The sequence below is a fragment of the Triturus cristatus genome, chromosome 2_1, assembly GCF_964204655.1.
Source record: "Triturus cristatus chromosome 2_1, aTriCri1.1, whole genome shotgun sequence".
In the NCBI taxonomy this organism is placed as follows: domain Eukaryota; kingdom Metazoa; phylum Chordata; class Amphibia; order Caudata; family Salamandridae; genus Triturus; species Triturus cristatus.
The window spans coordinates 1,182,975,468-1,183,003,342 of record NC_140581.1 but is presented as its reverse complement, the minus strand read 5'-3'; the positions used below and the strand labels follow the sequence as shown (position 1 = coordinate 1,183,003,342).

Here is a 27,875-nt window from a genome sequence, read left to right as displayed (position 1 = left end):
GCGGAAATGGGTTTCGGAGAGCGCTTCCGCCAGTTTGTGAACACGTTATACTGCCGCCCGAGTACTGGTCAACGGCGCCATGTCCCCACCTTTCCCTATCCGCATGGGCACCAGGCAGGGGTGCCCCCTTCCACCCTTCCACCCCTCCTCTTTGCTCTCGCGATGGAACCCCTGGCGTTTCTGATGTGCTCTGATGAACTCATCCAGGGGTGGAGATGGCCCGGACTCGGAGAGGACAAAATTGCCCTCTATGCCGATGACGTCCTTCTATACCAGGCTGAGCCCGCCCGGTCAAGACCTCGGTGCCTCCGAGCACTGACCCTTTTTGGGCAAATCTCTGGTCTCCGACTGAACTCTGCCAAATCCGTCCTGTTCCCCCTTCACCTTTCACGGGAGTGCTTCGACTGGCAGTCCACGATACCCCTCCGGCCGCAATCCTTCAAGTACCTCGAGATCTGGGTGGCCCTCCTCCCTGATCTAACCTGGGCGCTTAATGTAGCCCCAATATTGAAAAGGGTCCCGACAAATCTCCTCCGGTGGCAGTTTTGCCCCTAAACCCTATGGGCAAAATAGCCTTATTTAAGATGATGATATTGCCCAGATTCCTATATATGCTCCAGAATACGCCCCTTCTCTTCTCCCGTGCGTGGTTCAGAGAAATGGATAGCCTGGCTGTCAAATTTATCTGGGGGGGTCGGAGGCCCCGACTGGCCCTCGCGCAGTGTCGAATCCCGCCTTATGATGGCGGTCTGGGGATGACAAACCTGTATCTTTATACAAGGCTAAAGGCAAGCCCGTCTGCACCGGTCGGCGCCCGGAACGTGCCCATGGCCAGGACCCCTGGTCATGTCAGTTCCTTACGCTATACAACAGAGATGCTGCTGAACCTCCGGGAGCAGCGCTGTAGGGACTGCGCTATATTTAACCTTGATGGTGAGATGGGAATGCTCTTTTGCACACACTGTCATTTTACAATGGACGTGAATGCTGATATGAGTAGTGGGAGGAAGGCCGGGACAGGTTGCCATACTGAAAGGGGTAACGGAGAGGGTTTTTGGCCACCTGTCATTTCCCGCATCGGCGATGATCACGTTCCGGCCAAAGGACCGGAGCTTACTTCAGTAAATAGGCTTATGGGCATTCTCCTAAACGCACGCTCGGTAGTGAAACACAAACACAAACTTGAAATGCTCTTAAACACACATAACCCCGACATGGTTTTCTTAACTGAGACCTGGACGGACGCAACCTCAGTTCCGGATTGGAACGTGGCTCTGCCATCAGGCTACGCACCACTGAATCAAGACAGAACAGACAGTAGAGGCGGCGGCATAGCCATTATCTATAAGGAAGCCTTGAAGGTCCAGGTGAAGGCAGTGGCGGACCTCCACGCCGAAGCAATGCAATTCTGCATCAGGCTTAAAGACGTGACCGTATTCCAAGGCCTGCTGGTCTATCGGTCGCCGGGCCCTAGAGCCGCTTTTCCACCGGCACTTCTGTCCTACATGGAATCCTGTACTGACTCCGAATTTTATACAATACTTGGTGATTTTAATTATTACTTGGAGCTGGGCACTAATGCTGATACTGCCAGACTCTTAAACTTCACGTCAGCCTATGGCTTGCATCAGTTAGGATCTGAACCTACACATAAAGGAAGCCATACTTTAGCTGGATTGTTTTCCAACCATCCTGATATCTCTCTTGGTTGGGTAGACGCACTTCCCTGGACCGACCACAAAGCAGTATTCTTTGAAGTCAGGGTTAGGCCAATTGGGAGGGGTACTCCTCACAAACCAACCAAGGTTACGTTTCGGCGATGGAATAAGATAAAAAGCACCGGCCGCTCTTGATCATTTCCCTCCAACTCTACATAAGAACAACGAGGTGGCAGCAGCTCAGTTTAATGAATGGATCCAGGGAGCGGTCAACTGTGTCGCTCCTGAGCACACCGCCATACTTAACAGGCGCCCTTCGGGTGCACCGTGGTAGGGTCCGGAGCTCAAACGATTAAAAGTTGAATGCAGAAGGTATGAGCGTCTCTGGAGAGTGGATTATAGTAGGGTCAGTAAAGACGCTTATAATGGGGCCTTGAATAAATACAAAGAGGCCATTCTGACAACTAAGAGAGCATACTTCACACTGAAAATCCAGGATGCGGGGCACTCTGCTAAAGAACTCTTTAAATCCGTGTCCTTTTTGGCCAAACCCCAGCAGGGTAGCCTGTTTAATCCCGATCACAACTTCTGTAATCAGTTGGCAGTCTTTTTCCATAATAAGGTGCAGACAATATACGATGACCTGGCCAACTCATCAAATCAAACTATTTCATCAGGCACACAGCAGCTCTCCCGGGGTGAGGAGACCGTGTTATGTAGCCTAACTAGTTTTGGCCCTCTATCTGAGGAGGTGGTAATAGATATTTTAAAATCTATCTAACACACTTAACCTTATGTATTACCATTAAGAAATGGCACCCGTTGCCGAGTGGTAACACCAGGCCCGGCTCCAGGAATTTTTATTTGGGTGGGCCACTGCGGGCTCGATTTGTTGGATATATGTCTAGGCAGGCCTGCTCCTGTGCCCTCCTTTATCTCTTCTTAGTCTTACAAGGCCCAGTAAAATGCACTCTTTTCCAAATCTCTTTCTAAATATTATCACTCTCAAAAACTGTTTTTTCTATGTAATTTTCCTTTGATGGGAAGAGGAGGTTTCTGAGGTGGTAGTATCAGGCAAGTGACACTACTTGGGCTCCCTCTGTTCGAGCTTTCATGGAGGATCCCTCTTCATTACTACCTCCACCTGACCCCAGACTCTGCAACGCACTCCCTTACAGGCTTGATTATCCACTACTCCTCTCCAGTGCACCTTATCTCACAGCTGACCTTGGGCCCCAGCCCCATATCAGGCACCATCGGGCTCCACTTTCATTTTTCCCGGTAAAAACATTAATAAAATCACCTTCAAACTTAAAATATTGAATATAGCAGTATATATAATTAGCACACACTTTAAAGTATGTTCCACAGTAGCCCGTATGACCCGACTGCTAATTAAATAAACAAAAACAGAAAGGCCATGACAGGGCCGGCTTTAGCGCTGATGCGAAAGTCTTTTTCGCGCTGCACCAATAACCTCCTTCTCTATAAATACCTTTACTACCATCTTCCAACAGTGCCCCTTATCCCTCCATGGCCCCTCTATTGACCTCCTCGGATTCCCTCACTGCCGTACGCCACAAGTGCCCCTCATTTCCCCTTAGCCCCTCCCCCTCATGACCTCCTCCTCGGATTCCCTCCCTGCCACCCTCCACCAGTGCCCCACATTTCTCTGTAGCCCCTCCCCCTCATGACCTTCTCCTCAGAATCCCTCACTACCACCCTCCAGCAGTGCCCCTCATCTCTCCCTAGCTCCCCCCTCCCCCTCCACCCCATGACCTCCTCCTCGGATTTCCTCACTGCCACCCTCCAACAGTGCCCCTCATCGCTTCATAGCCCCTCCCACTACCTCCTCCTCGGATTCCCTCACTGCCACCCTTCACCAGTGTCTCTCATCTCTCTCTAGCTCCCCCCTCCACCCCATGACCTCTTCCTCGGATTCCCTCACTGTCACCCTCCAACAGTGCCCCTCATCGCTCCATAGCACCCCCCCCCCCCCTATTGACCTCCTCTCGGATTCCCTCACTGCCACCTTCCAATAGTGCCCCTTATCTTTACATAGCCCCTCTCTCATATGCATTTCATTTGTTGTATAGTGCTACTCATATCAGTGTAGTGTGTGTCAGTACTTTACACCATGCACACATTATACAGAGACAACAAATCATACAAGTATGTAAATCAGTCTACAGGAAATGTCACATAAACAAATGAGGATTACAAGGTGTATGAATCACATGTCATCCATACTGGTGGGCAGTATATTTTAAGAGGGTTTGGTCTGGAGAAGCACAAACTCAGGATTTAAAGAGTACTCCAGTGGTTGGAGGTTGGCTTTACTGATAAAAATGTATATCTGCCCAAATATACTCATTATAGCAACATTAGAATAATGAAAGACTGGGGAAGTTCTAACTATATCACAAAACAAAAAAAGCGAAGTTCTAACTATACCATCCAGGTTTGTATGCAGCTCTTTAAAAACAGTTCATTGGTCACTGTCCTATGTTAGGATTGTAACTTCTGAACTGCAAGTAACACAAGGATCTCTGTCACAATGACAGTAACCCACTGTGCTTCCACATAAAATACAGTTCTGCATTTAAAAACTACTAACAGACAAATGATTGCTCTCCAGCGGATCATTAATCACCAGCGTTATCTGGGCATTTTTTATTGTCTTGTATTGTTGTCCTGCATCTGCCATATTGATAAAAACTGTTTAAATGAAGCACACACGAAGTACATATCCTGCTGGGCCTGTGCAGATTTTAAAAAGAAAAACAAATAGTGACACATTCTCTTACCTACTCCATTAGTCAAACTTAGTGTCGCAGCCTGATGTGATAAGCAGCTGCAGGGGTTGGGAAAGGTGAATAGGAATAAATAAACTTATTTTCTCCTGTGCTGCATAGAAAAAGAATATCCACGCAGCAGGACAGTAGGCAGAGCTTACCGCGGCCAAAGAAAGGATTTGTCGTCCTTCGCCATGCCCCTGGTGGAGATGAAGGGGTGAAAAAATAAACAAAGCCTTGTTGACATGTAAATGGCCTTTTAAAGACCTGTGAAGTACTCGGGTGCGACTGCGATAATCTCAAAAACTTTCTGTGTGTGTGCCCCCGGGAAGCTGTCTCAGCCTGCCTTCAAGCCCTCACTGCGAGGGCAAGGCTCCTGTTTGGGTGGGCCAGACTTATGTTTGGGTGGGCCTGGCCCACCCGGCCCACCCGCTAGAACCGGGCCTGGGTGACATAGTGAAGCACAAACCATAGATTTGCCTATTTAAATATTGCACCCGTTCCGAACGCTGCTAGCAAGGGATTGTCCCGGGACAGCTGCTCCGCTCTAAATATAGTAAGTTTATGTCCCCTTGCCTTGGTGTTTTGCAATGTATTATACCCCCTTGCACACAGGTTATTGTTCCTTTTTCCTATCTTGCACTTAAAACGCTAACGACTACTCTTCCAACTAGAGTATTGCTGACCTGTACCTTTAGCCCGGTGATCCTTTAGATATGTGGAACAGATTAATTTGATGTTTATAGCACCGCTACAAATTGCTTTTGTATTTTAAATGACACTTTGGATTATCACTATGCTAGTCATTAAGGAAAACCTTTCCTTATCGAGTCACTACCGATTTAACTCTAATTGTACCGAGGGCACTTCCACGCTACTTCCTACTCTTTTATACTTGTCGGCCTTGTTCTGGATTAGAATAGGAATTTTTCATAATACTTACTAAACCATCAAGTGACCAAGTCTGTATACATATTTATAAAGTATACTCCATATACACTGTAATGACTAATAGAGAACAACTTGTGTGTATGTGTGTGGTTGTGTGTGGTTGTGTGTGTGGTTGTATGTGTGGTTGTGTGTGTGGTTGTGGTTGTGTGTGTGTGTGGTTGTGTGTGTGGTTGTGTGTGTGGTTGTGGTTGTGTGTGTGACAGTAATACTAAAAGCATCTCAAAATAAAAGAACACAAACATCGAGTTTGTGGAAAGAGAATGCACGTTGTAAGTCAAACGGGCGCAGCAAAGCATTAACACAACAACAAAACAGACAAGATCACTTAGCGAAGACTGAGTGCTGATAATGGATACACACAGGCCATCATCTTAAGAGTTCGATTGCAGCCAATGTGCACTCAAACCTGCCCCCTCCTTGTGAGTTGCACCCCATATTTCATGAGTTGTAACTGCTGCACCCACCATAGCGCTTTGAGATCTAAAGCGCTACATACGTCTAATCGATTAACCCGTTGCCAACATGCTGTGCTTTTAAAGAGAATGTGCCAAAAGTTTCCAGCTTCCTCATCATGGCCTCATGAAAGCGCCAATGAAAGGACTCCCTGAATGGTGCAATGGACATGAAGCAGCCGCTGCGATCAGAAATAAACACTGTGAACGTTGTCCAGTTTCACAGTAACATTTCCTTAATGTTCTTTAAGTCACAAAGAACAAGTTACTTACCTTCGGTAACGCTTTTTCTGGTGGATACAGTATCTGCCTGTGGATTCCTCACCTTGTGAATATCCCCTGCGCCAGCATTCCACAGAATTTTTCTTCCCCAGCACTCCACGTCGACGTGGGCGATGTCATAATACATCGGCTCCGCTCGCGACTCCGTATGACGTCACCGGAGCCATAAGAGGCCCACGTCGGCGTGATGACGTCAGTTCCACCCATTTTTTCCGTGCCTTCGAGGCGACCAGGTGAACCAACGACAAACTCAAAGTATACACAGTATACAGTATAACAACACATATACACAGTATACAAAGGAAAAGGATGCTAAATAAACAAGCATTTCCAACAAATGCACAAGCATTTCAAACAAGACCTATTTCATGGTATTCAAAGGTGGACAACGGCGAGGCGGGTGGGCCAGTGAGGAATCCACAGGCAGATACTGTATCCACCAGAAAAAGCGTTACCGAAGGTAAGTAACTTGTTCTTCTGATGGATACATCTGCCAGTGGATTCCTCACCTTGTGAATAGATTCCTACAGCAGTCCCCACTCCCGGTGGAGGGTGTCCACCTTCCTATACCAGAAAGTCTTGCAACACAGAGCGCGCGAAGTGGCCCTCCCTCCTCATCTCGGAGTCCAAGCAATAATGCTTTGCGAAAGTATGGAGGGAGGCCCAAGTCGCAGCTTTACAAATATCTGCCACAGGATCACCCCGGGCCAAAGCAGATGTAGATGATTTTGCTCTAGTCGAATGAGCTCTAATGCCCTCAGGAGGAGTCTTACCAGCCAGGGCGTAGCAGATCTTGATGGCAAGGATGATCCATCTCGATAGTGTGCGCTTGTGCACCGCTCTACCCTTCGAATGACCAACGTAGCCAATGAAGAGTTGATCATCTAGACGAAAGTCTTTAGTCCTGTCCAGATAAAAACTCACAGCCCTCTTCGGGTCCAGGCGATGGAGTCTTTCCTCCTCTTTGGAAGGATGAGGAGGTGGATAAAAAACAAGGAGAGTAATAGACTGCCCCAAATGGAAAGGAGTAACAACTTTTGGCAGGAAGGCAGCCCTGGTCCTAAGAACCATCCTTTCAGCAGGTAATGTAAGAAAAGGGGGTCTAGAACTAAGAGCTTGGAGCTCACTCACCCTCCTTGCCGAGGTTATGGCTACAAGAAAAACCACCTTAAAGGACAACAGCCTCAAAGGACAGCTATGTAGAGGCTCAAATGGGGATCCCATCAGAAAGGTTAAAACAAGATTAAGGTCCCACTGTGGCATTACAAAAGGAGTGGGAGGAAACATGTTTGTAAGGCCCTTGATAAACCTCAGTACAACCGGAGATTTAAACAGTGACGGCTGATCCGGAAGGCATAGAAAAGTCGATAAGGCCGAAAGATAGCCCTTGACCGTGGCCACAGCACAGCTCTGCTGAGCCAAGGAAAGAGCAAACTGGAGCACATTAGAAAGATGGGCTTTTAAAGGGTCAATGGACCTCTCTCCACACCACTTGACAAATTTAGACCACCTGTAGGAGTAAATGGACTTGGTGGAGTGTCGCCTGGCCGATAAAATAACATCCACCACATCAGGTGGGAGAGAGAAAGAACTCAGGTTGCCCCGTTCAATCTCCAGGCATGAAGGTGTAAGCTCTGGAGGTGGGGGTGTAGAACCTGCCCCTCCGACTGCGAGAGGAGGTCTGCCCTCAGAGGGAGACGGAGCGGAGGGCACGAGGAGAGGTGGAGGAGATTTGTATACCACACCCTTCTTGGCCAATCCGGGGCGACCAATATGACTAGGGCCCGGTCTTGGCGAATCTTCCTCAGAACCTGAGGAATCAAGGGTATGGGAGGAAACGCGTAAAGGAGTTGTGAGCCCCAATTCAACTGAAATGCGTCCCCCAACGCCCCCTGCATCGGAAACTGGAGACTGCAGAATGACGGGCAGTGCGCGTTCTCGCGGGTGGCAAACAGGTCCACCCGAGGTGTCCCCCACGTCCGAAAGACGTGACGAACCACCTCCGGATGGAGCCTCCACTCGTGGTCGGCGGAGAACTGCCGACTGAGACTGTCCGCACGTACGTTCAACACCCCGGCTAGATGATTTGCCATCAGACAAATCTGATGGTCCTGAGCCCAGGACCATAGACGTAAGGCCTCTCTGCATAGACCAAGAGACCCCACTCCTCCCTGCTTGTTGACATACCACATCGCGGTAGTGTTGTCTGTCAGGACTTGAACCGACTGACGGCAAAGGGAAGGGAGGAAGGCCTTGAGCGCCAAACGAATCGCCCGCAACTCCAGAAGGTTGATGTGAAGCAACCTTTCCTCTGGAGACCAAAGACCCTTGATCTCCAGATCCCCCAGATGAGCACCCCACCCTAAAGTGGAGGCATCCGTTATCACTGTGGCCACCGATGGAGGCAGATGGAAGGGCTTTCCTTGCGACAGATTGCCCTCCACGCTCCACCAAGATAGATCCGCTGCAGCTTCTCTGGAGAACTTGATCGACTCCCTGAGATCCCCGTTGTGCTGATACCACTGCTTGCGGAGGCACCACTGGAGCGCCCTCATGTGCCAGCGTGCATGGTTGACCAACAGAATGCAGGAAGTGAACAGACCGAGCAGGCAAAGGACCTTCAGAACTGGTTCAAAACCCAAAGGTCTGTCGTAACAGATTTCCAACCCCGTAGAAATTAGGACACCCGACCCCCCACAGGTCTTACATGATCCGGGATGGGGGATCTAGGGCTACTTCCCTGAAGTCTCATTGGGAGCAGAGGAGGAGGAAGAAGAAGAGGGGTTGGGTCCAGAACCTCTCCGACCCCTTTGTCTCCCTCTATAGGATTTATAGAGGGGATTCTGCTGTTGCTGCTGCTGCTGTTGCTGCTGAGGCTGTCGGTAGGAGCGAAAAGATGACCTTCCAAAGCCCCTAAATTTCCTAAATACAGAACCCTTTGCAGGAGCTTGCAGACCCAAAGACTTTGCTGTTAATCTGCTGTCTTTAAATCTTTGTAGAGCAGAATATGCCTTTTCACAAAACAACTTCTGCCCATCAAATGGCAAATCCACTAATGTGGCTTGAACATCCGCGGAGAATCCCGACGAACGGAGCCATGCCTGCCTTCTTGCAGCTATGGACGAGCCCATAATCCTTGCCACCGAATCCGCCGTATCCAATCCCGACTGGATCACCTGTCTGGCAGCGGCCTGAGTGTCTGTAACCACCTCCAAGAAGGACGCCTTATTGCCCTCCGGCAGCTTAGGGGCCAAAGTCTTCATTGAGTCCATCAATGCGTGCACGTAACGCCCCAGCAAGCACGTGGCATTGGAAGACTTTAATGCCATACTCCCCGAAGAGAAAGTCTTTTTAGCAGCCTGGTCCACCTTCTTAGACTCCCTATCTGCGGGAGACTGAGGGAAAGCCCCCAAAGCATGCTTCGAGCAGGATGCCTGCACAACTAGGCTCTCTGAAGACGGGTGTATAGATAGAAAATCCGGATCCCCAGGCGCCACCCTATACCTTCTTGCCACCTGTCTGGAAACCGCCGGAGAAGAAAGTGGTTTCCGCCATACCTCCAAAACAGGCTCCAAGATGGCCTCATTAAAGGGCAATAAAGGCTCTGAAGTGGAAGTAGGAGAGTGCAGAACCTCTGTCAACAAGTTCGATTTATATTCTGCTGAGGGCAACTGTAAATCTAACAGCTCTGCAGCCTTTTTGATAACAGTATGGTAGGGAGCCAGTTCTTGTGGTGGAGAGGATCTTGCCGATGTGTGCTCCCATTCTGGGGTGGTGTCTAGGCCACTAGCCTCTTGTATGCCCTCAAAATCATCAGAAGATGTGTCCACCTCACCTTCCTCTACCTCTTCTCTGTACCTTCCTTCTTCCAATACCCTTTGGGCCTCCCTTCTCGATCGAATCCGGGGAGCCGGCGTCGACGACGTCGTACGTGGAGTCGGTGGAGCCAGGGGTGTTGGAGTCGGCGGCACCATAGACGGAGTCGGCGGCGCCGGACGCGGCGCCGATGGAGTCGGCAGCGGCGTCGAGGAAGGCTCCGAAGCAGGTCGATCCATCCGAAGACGTGACGGATCCCCAGACAGCGCCGGAAACTGCCACGAAGTCGCCATCGGCAGAAAGGGCATGAAGGGGGCCTGAGCATAATGCTGCGGCACCCCCAACGTATAAGCCATGGGACCCACAGGACCAGTTGGTGCTCCGGATGGGGAGGCCGCCCTATTAAAAATACCATACATGGCATTTAAGAACTGAGTAGAATCAGTACCTGGAGCAGGAAACTGAGGATAAGGCACTGAACCTCTGCGGAGTATTTGGCTGCGGCGCCGTAGTGTCCTCCACCTGAGCCATAGATTCTTCAAGCGCCGGAGTCGGCTCTTCCTCCCGTTCCTAATCCGAAACATGCGACTCCACCCGATCTGGAGACGATGCCGGAGACGGCGCCGGGGACTGTGCCGGGGACTGCGCCGGTGAACGCTCTGGAGCCCGCTTTGGAGACAGAGAACCTCCCGGAGTCTTAGAGGGAGAAGGAGAAGGTGAAATGTCCTTACTCCGATGACGCCGAGGTGAAGTCGACCTCGACTTCCTGCTCCTCGAGGACCGGCGTCGTGAAGAGTGTTTTCTTTTTTTATGATGTCTCCTCGACTTCGACGACCTCGAAGTCGACGACTCCGCCCTCGATTTCTCTTTCTTTCTCCCTCTCTTCTCCTTACCGATCTTCGCCATAAACAGCTTGGCCTTTCTTTCCTTTAATGCTTTAGGATTCATCCTCCTACAGCATGCACAGTCTTCGACATCATGGTCCGACGAAAGGCACCACAGACAGTCCTCATGTGGATCCGTCATGGACATATGTCCGCCACATTCCCTACAGGGCTTAAAGCCCGACTTCCTCTTCGCAGACATTACAGAATTTTGCAACAGAAACACCTTACAACTACAAAGTAGCAGGAGTACTGGAAAAAACCGATGCGCGTCGACGCCGCGGAAAAAAGGGAACTGACGTCATCACGCCGACGTGGGCCTCTTATGGCTCCGGTGACGTCATACGGAGTCGCGAGCGGAGCCGATGTATTATGACGTCGCCCACGTCGATGTGGAGTGCTGGGGAAGAAAATTCCGTGGAATGCTGGCGCAGGGGATATTCACAAGGTGAGGAATCCACTGGCAGATGTATCCATCAGAAACAGTAATACTGAAAGCATCTCAAAATAAAGGAACACAAACATCGAGTTTGTGGAAAGAGAAAGCACATTGTAAGTCAAACAGGCGCAGCAAAGCATTAACACAACAACATGTTCTTTGATGTTTGATGTTCTTTGAACGAGAACAACAAAGGGGCGCCGCGAAAGTGATCGTGGGCGAAAATGAAAGTGATTGCGGGCGCTTAATGAGCATGACGAGGTTTGCCAGCCTCTGCTCCTAAGCGCGCGCCCGCGCACATGCACTGTAGCTCTAGGCTGGCCATGGTAGCATTTTTTGAGCCCTCACAAAAAGTCTCGCCAGACCAGCGCATGCGCTGGATCAGGTGAGACCTAAAAGGTAAGGAAAACCTATGAAATAGATGTTCTCGTAAAATGCAAAAAGGGGACATAACCTGTCATAGACAGTGTTGAAAGAATAATACCTGCTAACCGGAGGAACATCACACTGGATGCCACCAACAGGCAGAATAGACACCTATGGCACTGCTATAACATGGTCAGCCATGTAAGAAATTAAAGATCAACATCCGTCATACAAGCCTACTGTCAGGAATCCCCTCCCGCACATGGATTCCCTCCCACGATGCCACTTCCGTGAACCTGGTGCGCTTGGAGGAGAGCGGACTACAACTCCCAGAATGCCCTCCGGCAACAATTGCCTCATGGAACTCAAGAGTTCTGGTTACATAACACCAAGGGTAACGCCTAGTTTTCATGTTATGCAACACAAGAGTTCTGGTTGCATAACACCAAGGGTAACGCCTAGTTTGCATGTTATGCAACTCAAGAGTTCTGGTTACATAACACCAAGGGTAACGCCTAGTTTTCATGTTATACAACGCCGAGAGTACTACTTAAGGAGAAGATCACTGGGACTCGGCGTCGGATATTCTGATCTTTGCCGGAGTACCTGGTTGAGGTACACGGACCCGTTGGAGAGTGGAGCGGCGGAAGGAACATTCTAAGGAGCGGAGGAGAGGTGCTGGCGTGTGCTTCCTGCCCGTGTCCTGTCCCGTTCTGAGAGCCGTATTCAACGTCATTGGGCACAAGTACCGTTGGTAGAGCCGAAGCTCCCAACGGCCTGACAATTTGGAGAAATCGAGGTTGGTGCGAGCCGAAGCTCCCAACCCTCGTTACTTGGGTGAACACACGCTTAGAGCTAAGACGCTATCCAGGAGGTGTTTCTGCGTCTTAGCCATCGACACTCGTAGGAGAACTGGGATAGGTAGAGCGGCTGCTCCCATCCATTCTCTGCACCACCTTGGGTATCATCACTTAAACCCGGATACAAGAGACGCACACTAGGAGGTGTTCCCAGCGTCTTTGTGTTGTGGCAGTACTCTGGGGGAAACTGGTAGAGCGGCTGTTCCCAGGTGGTAGAGAGCCCGGCCGGGTGACTCCCACGTGCCCCCCGTATATTCCACAACCTTGGAACTACCCTTCACAGCGGTCGAGTGGCATTGTCGGCCACTGCTTAGCACTGTGCCCTCCGTTGGAGCATACCGGGACCGGTGTGCATGCGGAGGACGGTTAGAAGAGCTGTGAATGGGTATCGTACTTTAACTGGTGATTCCAGTACCGGTATTCTTTGTTGTCTGTAGTTGTTTATCTGTTTATTAAATCCTCCTTAACCTCCCTTTCTCTGGTCCGTTGTCTGTTTGTCCCAACCCCGAGAAAGCCAGGACGTTACACCTACTATAGGGAAAAAACTACAGAGGCAGATAATCAGAAAGATTTAAATTAGGACTCTGTTTCAGCTCGATTGTCACAGAAACACTACAAAACTGAGTCGACCTGGGCACCGAAAAGATGGGTGCCATTAAAGGGCAATCAACCAAACCTTAGACAACCTCTGAAAAGCCTGAGGTAGGTTGATGGTAGAACGATGATGGATTCAACCCAGATCTGTGACTGGAGGTGAGTGTCTGAAAGGTTTCAGCGCTACGTCGATCATCTCCTTGTGTTTGCTTTGTTCACCCTAAGTTGGCAGGGTCTGCCCAGACGTGGGTCCCCTGCTCACTCTGCCACTGGATTCAAGCCAGCCTGGCTGATGAGGGGTTTTACCCCGAAACTTGTCCCAGGATGCTTGTTTCTGGTCCAGGGAAGACCTGGCCTTGGCAGTTCAGGCTGGACAGTTCCCCTGAGGAATAGAGTCAAAACTGATTTGCATATAGCTAGGTATGAACTTGGGTGGCAATGTGAGCTAAAGATCGATGATGGATTCAACCCAGATCTGTGACTGGGGGTGAGTGTCTGAAAAGTTTCAGCGCTCCGTCCATCATCTTGTGTTTGCTTTGTTCACCCTAAGTTGGCAGGGTATGCCCAGAAGTGGATCCCTTGCTCACTTTGCCACTGGATTCAAGCTAGTCTGGCTGATGAGGGGTGTTACCCCGAAACCAGTCCACGGTTGCTTGTTTCTGGTCCAGGGAAGACCTGGCTTGGCAGTTTGGGCTGGACTGTTCCCATGTGGAATAGGGTCAAGACTGATTTGCATATAGATGGGTCTGAAACGGGGCTGGTGAAGTGAGCTAAAGAACAATGATAGATTCAACCCACATCTGTGACTGGGGGTGAGTGTCTGAAAAGTTTCAGCGCTCCGTCCATCATCTCTAAGTGTTTGCTTTGAGGTAGACAACCAAGCATGATGACGTAATGCCACAGAGGATGCCATGGCCTGACCTGCCAAATCAGTAGTATCCATGCCACATCTAATTATTAGCCTAGCTGCGTGTTGTCCCTCCCTAATCAGCTGTGCAAGATTAGGTCGGAGGCCATCTGGAAGTGTTAGCAACATAGTATGCAATGAAGAAGTGTGGCTAGGTTCAGTACTGCGCATAACCATCAATGTAACTAGTACACCAAAAATTCTCGTTTGTCTGCTCAAAGGAGAGAGGGGTGAACGGCCACCCACGTTCCCCAAGTATTTCCTTGGACACGAGTTCACGGAAGGGAACTTGAGTCTCAATCCTGAGCAATTGTGTATAATGTCAAATATCAGTAAAGAGATACAATCATTACCGCAACGAAATATGTTGAGCAACTAGGGGGACTATATGGACACATCGCTAATAGACTGCAGTTAGCCTCACTATGATTTTCTTTAGTCCCTGAACTTGATATGACAGAAGCGCGGGGTTCTTGTTTTCTATGGGACAGCTCTGGAGATATGAATTGGCTTTTTAACTTCGTTTTTTTAACGTTTGGTTAAATTTAAATTGAACCTAGATTATGGCAGTACTGATATTTGCCATTGTTTCTTTCTTTTATTGCCTCTTACCAAGGTTTTTTTTGGATACAGGTAATATATTATATACATGTGGAGTAATTTCCCTTTTAGGAAGGTTGTGATTCACCTTATATTGGGCATCTTATGTTGCTCACTTCTCCCGCATTTCCCCCAGGTAATGACCAACTATTCCTTCAGTGCTCTCTTTATAATCGGATCTAGTTTCACTGGAAACTTATGGGTATGCCTCCTTAACTAGCCGGATGAGAGAAATCCTCTTTCATGTACACTATCCCCTTGGCCCTTTATTTCCCAAGTATCTGATGGTTAGATATGATATTGATTTACCTCTATGGGCCATATCCTAAGAACCTTTTAGTAACAACCTTATTATACTGGACATTACTGTGCAGAAATCATCACTATGTATATTAAGTGATGAAGGCAGCTATTGACATATTGGTTTTAATTGTTGCAGTTTCTTATTGGATATATATTTTTCATCTCCTGTCCGGAAAAGAAGTGTATGACGTTATGGTGAGTTCTTGGTTTTGATGTAAATGTTTTAAATTACACAAATCTCGAGTATTGGTGTGCATTTTTTATGCACATTTTGCACTGACTGTTTTTTTGGGCGTCTAGGTTTTTATTACTATTACTCTTTGCACGCTTTCAGGTTTCTCTATATATACTTCTCTATACATATTTCTTCCTTAGTTTGGCCTTAAAAGATGTATCGTCTCATCACATACGGTATCTCTTTGGTGCACTAGTGGTGGCATCTTGTCTGTATTCTCTTCCTGTGGTCTTTCACAGTCAAGTTTCTGGATTATTGTGAGATGATGGCCTTTTGAGTGTACAATTCCTCTATGTGTTTTAGCCCTGAGGAAGTCGATGGGTGATTGTCCCAAGACGAAACACGTGTTGGCCACGTCAATGTGATGATATGAACCATCCATGAATCAATTGTGTCATTCGTAGCTAATGACAACATCTGAAAAAAGAAGAAGATTGACTCTGGACTACTATGGCATAATGAACTCTCTTAACTGATATTTGACATTATACACAACTGCTCAGGATTGAGAGTCAAGTTGTGTATAGTCTGCAATGAATCCCACGAAGTGTGAGAAAAATGCCCAAGAACAAAAGGAGTGTTAGTGAACCTTAAATCAGAACTAGTTGAGGAAAAAATATGTCTGCTCCACGAATCCTGCCTCCTAGATTCTCTATCCGATGCAGCATTAGGCAAATAATCCATATTTTGAGAGGCTGAGCAGCCTGTAACACCAGACTATGAGAGGTAGGATGCCTGAGGAGACAAGCTGGATCTCCAGGAGCAGGCAGGTGCCGGCAAGATATAGCATGACTGACCCTAATAAGGCACATCAATAAGGGATCAGTAGATTTGTCCACCATAGGGAGTCCCAACTCCAAAACCATAGTCACCCTCCTATGCAATAATGGCTGCATTAGACCAAATTACCCCTCTTACCAAGGTCAAAGTTAAATCTAGAACCGCCACCTGGTTCACAGAACAATTAAAGACAGCAAAGCTGTCCTGCAGGATAGCAGAGCGGAAATGGAGAAAAACCAGAGACTCAATCAATCGCGAATCATATAACAACATCCACCGCAGCTATATGGAGGACATCAGACAAGCAAAAAAAATGTTTCTCCTAAACTGAATAGATAAGGCTGCAAATTCGTGTAAGGAGCTCTACCAAATTCTAAAAGAATTTACAACACCTCCCATTCAGCCACTGACCTCCAACTCCCAAGAATGGACCGACTCTCTAAATTTTTTGATGATAAAATTACCACCATCCATAACTCCTTCCTGCAACAAGTAAATAACAACCGACCAGAGAATACGCCCAATGTGTCTCCAGCCCCCCTTCACATCCTGGCTGATTTTTCTGAGTGTAATATCGAAGGAGTGGGAAAAGTTATGCAGAAAATAAAATCAGTATCACCTACTGATTCTGTGCCACCAAAAATTTTCCCAACTAACCTATTTAACAGATCACTATCGCAGGCTGAGTTCCCGAAAATATGGAAGGCTGCTAGGGTTAGGCCAATTCTGAAAAAACCTTCAGCCAAACCCAAACTCCTCCTAAACTATCGTCCCATCTCGTTGCTCCCTTATTTTGGGAAGATGCTAGAGTCTCTAGTAAATCAACAGCTCGTTATCCACCTCGAGAGCCATGGGCTACTGGATCCCTCACAGTCAGTTGCAGGGCTGACCACAGCACGGAGACAACACTGGTTGAGGTAACAGATAATGTCATCAATCCTGGTCCTGCTTGACCTATCCGCCGCCTTTGACACCATCTCCCACAGCATTCTAGAACATTGACTCTGGGAGATTAGTGTCAGGGGGAACGCCAGCTACCTGACAGACCAAACCACAACAGTACAAGTGGGAAACACCGTATCCTGTAACAGACCAGTAAAGATGGGAGTGCCACAGGGCTCCATTCTCAGCCCTACTCTTTTTAATCTTTATGTAACACCGCTGGCCAGGGTGATCAGATCTTATGGCTTTGATGTTATATCATACGTCGACGATACACAGATCTTGTTCACTCTTGGCCAAGACCCAGCGGAAACAAAGCGGCGTTTCAAAGAATGCATGTCCCATGTAGACAGGTGGATGAGCACAAATCACCTTCAATTAAATAGAGGAAAATCCGAGAATATGCTTTTTGGCAAGGCCCATGAACTCTGGTCCCATGACTGGTGGCCCTCCAACCTGGGCCCCTGTCGTACCGCAAAACAGACGGTTCGGTACCTGAGGCTCCACATGGACAACAAACTATCAATGCAGTATCAGATCAACCATCTAGTAGGTTTCAGTTTTGGAACAATGCGTAGCCTGTGCAAGGTTTTTAAATGGATCCCCACCGAGGCTAGGAAACCACTAGTCCAGGGACTAATAATGAATCGCCTGGACTATGGCAACGCCTTGCTGTCCTCAATTAATGAAGGCCTTCTTACAAGGCTTCAGATTTTGCGGAATACGGCAGCTAGGCTGGTTCTCAATCTTCCGCCCAGATCCCTTTCGGCCCCAGCTTAAGATCCCTGCACTGGCTTTCAATCAGAAAGCGGATTCAATTCAAAATCCTATGTCTAGTACACAAAAACATGTACGGAACCGGCCTGGCTTACTGGTCCAAAAAACTAAGTTGGTACCAGCCTGGTAGGTCCCCAAGATCCAGTAATAAATCATTACTCTCACCTCTTAGAATCCGCACCACCTGAAGCGGAGGAAGGTCCTTTTCTTTTCTTGCCCCCACTCTTTGGAACAAACTACCAATAATCTTACGCACAATCACCGATCACAATGGCTTTCGCAAGAAGCTAAAAACGTGGCTATTTGACAACTAATCAAGCAATCTCTCAGAGCTGTCTGCAAGCACCATGAGACTTCAGAGTGATATGTACGCTGAACAAATGTCCCTGATTTTTATTTTATTTGAATTTTTTTGAAGCATGTCTACAAAGGAGGAACGCTCCTCAGAAGCAAGGCTAGGAGTGGAAAGAAGTCCCAAAGCTGAAGACGACTCCAGTCCACTTACTTCCCCCAAGTGCAGAAAACCAACTCTCTTCCAAAAGAGGTGGAATGTCCTCAGACATAGTTAATTAATTAGCATTAACATTTTGTAATAAACTGTATTTACAGGTGGAAATTCACACCAACCATGATTCTACAAATTATTCTGCAAATAAGGAATAGAAATTTGCACTTGCAAATAATTGTATTTGTGAATTGGGAAGTGCAATTACCTTTGTGAGTCATTCTCATTGTACATCGACAGCAGAGCCAATGTTGTGAAAAAGGGACCCACATAGGTGGTCTAAGATATTTTAAGTGTGGAGCTATTATTTGGGCATATCTTCATGGTGACACAGCAGAAGGTACCTCATAAAAAAGGAGTACAATATAATAACTTAAGCTCTATTTTTCACTAGACCAAATATTTATTTAATTTACCTTCATGAAATCTCCAAAAATGATTGGTTTAGTGACAAAATATTCTGGACCAATCTGGATGGCAAAATGTTTACCTATAAACACAAAAAAAAGAACAAAAGTTACATTTGCATTTTAAGAAATGCTGGGAGAAAGATTTCATGTGAAATGCTACTATTGATGGTCATGTGAAGTAAAAACTTACCAGACATTTCTGATAACATTGCAAGATAATACTGCTTGTCTTCAGTGTTGATTAGTCGATCATGAAAAACTCTTAGACATTCATGGCAAAACAATCTGAAGATCTGAGTTTGATCTCTTACTGAACCTGGATCGCACTGGAGAATTCCTGGACAAAAGGTACAAAACATTTTAAATTAATAATACATATACTGAAAATGATATTCTCAAATCTGAGACATATTTTATCTGATTAGACTCACAGAGGTGGTGCCTCCTATTTGCATACACTCCTAAAAGACTTCATACATTCTTAGGCAAGGTGGCCAAGGTCCATTAGGTATTTCAATAAAAGTGCAAAGCAAATTCATCCAATATCCCCAGTTTAAAAGTCCTCTCTGGAAGACTATCTCTTCAGAACACTAACTAAACCTGAAAGTGACTTTGAATATTTGGGAGAACCTCTTCTACTAGCTGGCTTACTTGGGGGTGCCAGAGTGCCTGGCTTCAAGATTGCAGCACTCCAGAGAGGCTCCTTGTGTGTTGTCCAGAGTCCATCTGTACCTGAGCAGATTGGGACACCTTCAACCTCATCCTGGCCAGCGTCACTCACTGGACTGCCTTGACAACATGGATCCTAAAAAGTAATCTGTGCGGGGAGCCCAGTACTGGTAAAAAGTGTGTAGGGCCTGCTTCGGGGCTCTCTCCCAAGAAGGCGGATGCATCGGCCTGCTGAGGGCCTGTGTGACCAGCTGAGCTACTGGATTCGTATCACAAATTGGAGAAAACTGGTGGCAGAGTAGAGACTTATAAGCACTGAACTGTGGCCGGCATAGGTGATCCTGCCTCTGCTGAGATAGGGCGACTCAGCGTGGCTGAAGGGCTCTTGGTGCCATGCAGGAGTGAGTGCTGGAAGTGGTGAAGGAGCGTAATACTGCACGAGTGTAGGAGAGTAGGATATGCTTCACATGGGTACCCCCACTTTTTGCTGGTGTTTCACTGTTTTTCGACCTTAGTCTGGCTGTGGCCCTGCTAATCAGGACTACAGCCTAGCTGCTTCCTCTCTAAAATGGTTTCCATGTACAATAGGTACATATCTAATTGGATTCTGGAGTGCCTTATAAGCCTCTAGTATATGGTATACAATGTACCTAGGGCATAGGTACCTCATAAGCCTACCAGGGGCTGCAGCATGTATTATGCCACCCCTGGGAAGCACTCCAAAATGACACCACAGGTCTGCTATTGCAGCCTGTGTAAGGGTGTGCTTGCACCCCTTACTGTGGTATAGGCTACCTATATCACTACCCTATACAGACACATATAAACTTAAGCCACTCCTATGGCAGGCCTTGACAAGCCTGAAGGCAGAGTGCTTGGTTTTATGTGAGAGGGTGCCCATGCATGAGCTGAGCCCCTCTGCAGCCTTCGGAAATACTTCCTTATGGCTGTTCCGTGATACAGCCATACTATATACTCTTAAGTGCATTATAACCTCGAAGTAAATGCTAACTTTGGGATGGCTGCATCGAAACATATCGTGTTTGGTGTCAAACGCTTTAGACTACTACCCCGCCCCCGCCAGTTCTGGCGGCGGGGGTAGCATTCCACCCTTCTAGAGGGAGAGACATGTTCACACGGGCAAAACCCGGTAGGACTTTCCTGAGCCCTGGCATCACAAAATGGATGCCTCTGCCACAGACACGAGTCTGGCCTCCTGCTGCTGACCGAAACTCTGGCAGGGGAGGCCTGGACAATAGGTTTCCTGTCGAGGGGAGGTGTAACCACCTCCCCAGACAGGCTGATGTGTATTGGGGCTGGGCGGTAGCTCTCTCTGGTGCTTTGAAGTCCTGCACTGGGGGCACACTTGGTGTCCCTTTGCATACTCCAGTTCAAATCGGTTGCAGGGGCTACCTGCCCCTGCTCTGGCGCGAAACTGGACAAACGAAATGGGAGTAACCACCCCTCTTCCCTGGCCCACCCATAGGTGGGGCCTTAGAGTCAGTCCATCCCCTAAACTCACTATAAGTATAGGAATCCAGTCCCTATGACTTTAGAGTACCCTGGACAAAACTCTGCAACGTACATCCTGGACCTTCGACGTTCTATCCTGACTAGAAGACTGAAGAGATCTCCCTTGGGGTCAAGGAGTGACTCCCCTGCTTGGCAGTCACCAAAGAAGCAACTGACCGGTCTGCAATTCTGAAGCTCCCGCCGGACGCCGAAGTCTCTGCATCCCCAGAGGTGGATTTCCAGACTTCCCCGAGGCTACCCTGAGTCCACAGCAAAGCTGAGGTGACGTGGGTGACGTGGAACCATGACCCCTGGACACCGTGAACCTTTGCAACAACACTATCTTCCTGGTCCTCCTCGAGGTTGTGCTTTGGGCTCCGAGTAGCCCCAGCCTTGAGCACCTCCTGCACCGAAGATTGTTGGACTCCACTCCACGAGTGACCCGTGGGCCAGCTTCAAGTGCGACCGCTCGAGGCTCCTTCGCGATCACTAGCCCGTTGGCTAGCAGGTCCCCACAGGGGGTGACTCCTTCTCTGCTTGGGCTTACCTGGTTGCTCCAGACGAGCCCTTACTTACCCTCGCTGGGTGAGTCCATCAGACCTTGCTGGTCTGCACCGCAGTCCTTTCTCTGATTTCCAGTGACTTGCCGTTGCCAAGGTTTGTTGGGTCCTTTCTGGTCGCCGACACCGCAGCACTCGACAGACTTCGTGGGACAGCTCGAATCTGGCTCGTGGACTTCGTCGATGCCTCCTGGACCTCGTGGCGGAAGAGTCAAGACACCCATCAACTCACCTAAAGCACCCGACATCTGTGGGCATTGGTTCATCCTGCCCTAGGTCACTGGCTAGTGACCCAGACTCTGTCCCCTCTGCTTTCAGGTTCCTTACATCCTAGATCCAAGCTTGGATCTCTTCGGACACTTCTCCTCTTCACGGCAGCAGGAGTTCTTTGCAGGCTTCCATTGGAATCGACGACGCGACCCGACATCAAAAGACACCTATGCACCCGGCTTCCCTGGGTGAGGTAACTCGAGTACTCCGGTGCTCACGTGGGTACTAGCCCTAGAACTACCTAAGTCCAAAAGGGTTTGGTCCTGACTCGATTAGAAGTGTCCCTGATCTCTAAATTTCCAACCGCGACATTGCCCGTAGAAGATAATAGGAACCCGCGGTTGTGTTTTCACACTGCATACAGCTCCCGTGGGTCCCCTGTGTCACTACCTTGGGTTGGTCCTTGGGGTCCCAGCGATTCTAGAGGCAATATGCCTAGTGCCTATTTCAATTGTGGTTCCTATACCACTTTTTTGGTATATGGTTTGGTACGCCCCTAGGGCCCAAACGTGTATTTGTGCTTTTACTGATGCTTAATCACTTGTAACTTAAGTACTTCGAACTCCAGTCTCATAAAGAGACTAGAGGGGTGTGTGGTAACCTAAATACATATATGTTAAATATATACCTGGTGTGGTTGTCCTTTCATTTGATCATTCAAGAGATTATAGACTGGTAAAACAAGTTGCTTTACATTCCTCCAAGACTTAGCCTGAAGGCTGCTTTCCATAGCTACCACTAGGATAGCTTTCAATAAAGGTTGTCTTTAACCTATCACCTTAAGGGGTTGTTTGGACTGATACAAGGTGCCTACTAGAACTAGTGAACAGCATATATCAGGCCACCTTCTCACAACAAGCACTCAGGACAGGAAAGGCTGCACTGCTGGTTCTGAATCCCACGTACATATCCAGCGCAGCAGTGTAGGAAAGTGGCTCGGCTGACTTTGTTTTTGCTGGCTGTAGGACTCTGTGCCCTTTACCACTTCAAGCCAGTACTAAAGTGCTTAGGCTCTTTTCAGAAAACATGGTAGAATTTGCTTATACCCAATGCGCATATTTAACTACTTGTAACTCCCACCTAGTACAGTGACACTATCTTTACCCATTGCCTGTATATCAGAGTCAACTAGTGGGCCTGCAGCACTGATTGTGCAACCAACTAAAGTAGCAATTTTTTTTCTATTATTCTTTTTTTTTAACAACTTTATTTATTGATTTTCATAGCAAGCAAGGTACAGTACAAGTTAGTCATGTTTAGTGCAGGATATACAATTGTGGTCCACATCCACGTATAACAATCATCATAATCTCTACAACATTGTCGTTCCTGGCATACCAAGAGGGGTGGGGGGGCTGTTCTGCCTGCCTATACACATATCCGTGTTAATTTAGGATCTTGTGTGTTGTCTCATTGTCTATCTCAGTGCACCATTCAAGCAAGTAGAATCGAAACAGTTGCCAGATATCAAGTGGCCTGGAAGTTAGGGGTTGCAGTTGCACATACAGATCACTATTCATGTTACAGTATGCCATACCATATAGCCAGGTTTTCAACATTGGTGGAAGTGTACTACTACCCAAATGCATCACAACCTCCCTTTTAGCAAGCAGTAGGGCAAGTGTACTGAAACGCCGCACTGACTTTGGAAGATCGTGGACGTACCCCATAACGGCTTGCAGTGGCGTGGGCGTGATAGCCAGTTTCGTCATGCGGGACAGCTCCCTGAATATTCCCCTCCAATAATGGGCAATCCTATTACAAGTCCACGTCGTGTGTGTGAAGTCTGCCATTGGGGAGCGGCACTTAAGGCATCTGTGGGGGATTGTTGAGTCCATCTGGTGCACCTTAACAAAAATAATGTATGCACGCCATATAAACTTGAAGTGTAACAGTTTGTGTTTATGGTTAAAGGAAATCTTACGTGTCACAACAGTGGCACCACTGATGGTCAGAGAGGGGATGGCCCAGGTCCCATTCCCACGCAACATGTACCCCTGCATCTCTATTGGGTAACAGGGTAATGGTGGATTTATACATCTTGGACATCAGGTGCTCCCCACTGTTGTCTTTAAAGAGTAGCGTTAGTGGGGGGAATTCTGGCGGTTTGAGGGGCTAACTAGAGATTAGAGTTCTGAGTGCCCCCTGTGGCCTTCGTAATACAAACTGGTCCATGAATGATGCATCTCTAAAAGGGACATCCTCAGTAACAGAGAAGGCGTGTCCTCTGGGGAACAAGTCCCCAAATGTTACCATGTTGTGTTTGGACACAGTATGCCGTACCAGGGCCTCCTGTGTGATCAGTAACCAAAGGTTCCCTGCCAACTGTATAGCTGAGGAATAGAGAGAGTGATTCCCGGTTGCCTGGATAAGTTGTTTCTAAGCCCAGCTAGTTGTAGAAACTGTCTGAATGTCATGTTTGTGGGGTGCACAAGGTCCGCTTCAGGTCTTACGTAGGGGACCCGGTCATCAATGTGATACCAGTGCCTCGCGAACTGCACTGGGCGACCAAATAATATATGCGGAAATTCAGGATCCCAAACCCACCACATTCATCCAAACTCATCATGTTCATATGGTACTGTTAATGTGTCCCAGATAATCCAGGGTTGTTTACCGCCCCACCCAAGCTTTAATAAGTGTGAGGGAAGCTTGGAGAAAAAATCTTTATGCAACGGAATTGGGATACTTTGAAATAAGTATAAGAATTGGGGCAGCACGACCATTTTGATTATGGCAATTTGGCCCGCCATGGCGAGGGGTAGTTTCAGCTAATGTTTGATTTTACAGCTTAGATTCTCCATTGCTGGGCCATAGTTGGGCTCTAATATTTGTTCTGGCTCTTTATGTATGTGGATACCAAGATCGAGTCCTCACACCATTTAAGTGGGTATTCGGTGTTCCTATCGCATTGGGCTGCTCTTAATGGAAAAATTTCCAATTTGCCCCAGTTTATGTGTAACCCTGACAGAGTACCGTAGTGGGTTATTTCTCGGAGTATGGGCCCCAGATTATCATCGGGATGTCTCACATAGAGAATTTTATTGTCTGCATAAAGGGTAATGAGCAGCGGACCCGTTTTAAACTGCAGGCCCCTGTGGAGTTGTCTCTCCTGTAGATGACGCACCAGAGGGTCTATTGCTATTACAAATAGCGACAGGGAGAGTGGACAACCCAACCGTGGCGAGTCCCCCGGGTGAGTGCAAAAGGAGATGTCAGGGTACAGTTCAGCCAAATGCACGCCGTAGGGCGTGTACATAGCTACGATGTATGTGGATATCCAGATATTTGACCGACTCCTAACACCATTTAAGTGGGTATTCAGTGTTCCTATCTGATTGAGCTGCTGTCAATGGAAACATTTCCAATTTGCCCTAGTTTATGTGTAACCCTGTCAGCGCACCGTAGTGGGTTATTTCTCGGAGTATGGGCCCCAGATTATCATCGGGATGTCTCACATAGAGAATTATATTGTCTGCATAAGGGGTAATGAGCAGAGGACCTGTTTTAAACTGCAGGCCCCTGTGGAGGTGTCTCTCCTGTAGATGATGCACCAGAGGGTCCATTGCTATTAGAAATTGCAATGGATAGAGTGGATAACCGTGGCGAGTCCCCTGGTGAGTGCAAAAGGAGATGTCAGGGTGCTGTTCAGCCAAATGTGCACCATAGGGGCTGTACATAGCAAAGAAACAATGGAGGTAAACCTCTGCGGCACATCCAATCTGGTCAATGTGGCATACAAAAATGGCTATTCGAGGGAGTCAAAGGCCTTCTCAGCTTCCAACAGGACTACTGCGGCAGGGACAGTGTGTGCAATTCTGTGACGGGTGGCAAACAGTATGCGCAGGTTGATGGCAGTAGATTTATGTGGGATGAGCCCTGACTGAGCCAGAGATATGATCTGGTCAATAATAAGGGAGAGCCTGGTGGCCAACATTTTGACCAGTATTTTGTTATAAAAATGTAATACTGAGACTGGCCTATAGGATCCATATTGTTGCAGATCTTTGCCTGCCTTGGGGAGGAGTGTTATGGCCGCCTCTCGGAGTATGGGGGGGAGCTTGCCAGACTATGGCCTCCTCATAAATATCAAGGAGATACAGGGCAAGTAGTTGCTTGCACGTTTTATAGAAGCTCCCTGAGAGTCCGTCAAGGCCCTGTGCCTTCGAGCCATCCATCACATCTATTGCTTGGGTGACGTCTTCCTCCATAAAGGGCTCTGCTAAGAACTCCCGATGGGCTGATTCAAGCCATACCAAAGCTATTTCATCTAAGTAGATATTATTGTCAGTGGTGTCGGCTGAAACTCTGGACGTGTACAGTTCAGTGTAGCAGGATGGCACCGCATTTTGTATACCAATAGTGTCTGTTATATATTTGCCGTCAGGGCCTCGGATGCCCAAAATGTATGTCTGGCCCCTGGGTGGCTGCATTAGCCTCGCTAGTGTGCGACCTGGCCTTTCGCCCTCCCCAAATCACCTGGTGACCGCATATTTCCCCAGGAAGTGTGATTCCCGCTCTGCTGCTTCGTGAAAATTCAGACATTGGGGTAGCCCAGCGTTGTAAACTGGATGTGTGCTGTAGTGTCGCATGGTTTTGATCTATTGTCGATAAATGAATTTCCAGTTGTGACAGCGTGCGAAGCAAGTCTCTAAGTATGCCTGCACTCTTCGAAATGCACACTTCCCTTATGTATGGCTTAAAGGCTTCCCATAACGTGGTTCTCACTGTGTTCACGTTAATTTCAAAATATTCTACGATTGCCGAGCGTAGCTTGGATTTGAACAGTGCATCCCGAAGGGCCATCTCCGGAAATCTCCAATGTCTTTCCACCCCCCAGCTTGTGGAATGCGCAGCTTGAGCAAGACTGGTAGTGCATGGTCTGATAGTGTGTATGGTAAATGCTTAATTGAATGAAGCCATGGGATCACATTGGGAGCAAGAAGCTTGTTGTCCAGTCGAGTCCATGTATTGTGTGGGGCGGAATGGTGGGTGTACGCTGCTTGTGTGGGATAGTGATGTCGCCAGGTGTTGGCCATTTGGTACGCTTCCCTCAAGTCTGTCAGAGTGCACCAGGCCCTGGGTTTTGTATCAGGAGTTGTGTCTATGCTATACATTTGGGGATCAAGTAAGATATTGAGGTCTCCCCCCCATGAAGACCTGGTCCGCTTCCATGTAGTCTATTCGTGTCAGGAGCTCACTGAAAAAATCTGTATCATCAACATTTGGGGCATAAACATTTACAAAGAGTACAGTGTATCCCAATAAGCATCCCCTAAACAATAAATATCACCCTGCTGTGATCACATACCCCTCAACTGCCCTAAAAAGGATCCGCTTCTGAACCAGTATCGAAACTCTCCTGGCATAAGTGCTATAATCAGCAAATTACCTGTGAGGGCCCAAGCTTGCTGCAAAACCAGAATGAATATTAGGGGGGTAAGTGTCTCTTTCGAGAAAGACAATATCAACAGGTGACGTTGTAGATAATGAACTACTTGTTTACATTTATGTGTATTATTCAGCCCCCGAATATTCCAGACATCATTGTATGTTACAGATAATAGGGAGAACCCTATTATCTGTAGCCACTGCTGTTAGTGTGTATGTATTTAGGACCTACGCATTTGCACTTGTACAGTTTGAACATCAATCTTAAGAACAAAAATCGTAAAGGCATCGCAACAAACCCTTTCACCCACACCCCCACCCATCCCCAAATCCTCTTCACAGGGGAAATCCCCAAAACCCTGAAAAGATATTGAACATTTTAGAAGAATAAACGTAATCAATACAACGTTGCATATACTGGTGTGCTAATGCACTTGGGGAGAGACAACGCTATGCTGAGTCCCCTATTCTGTATAGTATGTGATGACCGATGATACTGGCCTCGGCCACACCTAGGGCAGCAATACTCATGCGGCAGGACATTGAGATGTGAAGCAGAAGAGAGTCATCGCATCACTCTGAGAGCTACCGGGTAAGTACTTGGCTGGCCGAGAACAGTTCAATGCTGGACCCAGAGTCAGAAACAGGAGGGGTCCCTCCAGGGTGGGTATTCGCCAAGGCCTCCCTGGATTGGCACGGGAGCGAAGGAATTCCTGGGCCTCCGTAGGTGTATAAAAAATCCAAGACCTCCTATCTATGTCCACTTTCAAACGTGCTAAGTACAACCACCCATATTTCAGACTCAGTTTACGGACAGTGACTTTGACTGCCGCGTATTTCCTGTAAGCATCCTACACCATAGCAGTAAAGTCTGACTAGAGTGATATGGAAGATCCCTTCCAGTCCAGTGTTCCTAT

At 47.8% G+C, this 27,875-nt stretch overlaps 1 protein-coding gene across 2 annotated transcripts in view; it reads right to left on the bottom strand.

Moving 5' to 3' along the window:
* DNAH6 (dynein axonemal heavy chain 6) overlaps positions 1-27,875 on the bottom strand; it is a 2,458,578-nt gene that overhangs the window by 1,000,331 nt on the left and 1,430,372 nt on the right. For both annotated transcript variants that reach the window (XM_085636629.1, XM_085636630.1), the window contains 2 exons: positions 18,747-18,893; positions 18,563-18,636 (listed from right to left, as the gene is read on the bottom strand). In XM_085636629.1, coding sequence (XP_085492755.1) covers positions 18,563-18,636; positions 18,747-18,893 — 221 coding nt within the window. The remainder of the gene's footprint in view (positions 1-18,562; positions 18,637-18,746; positions 18,894-27,875) is intronic.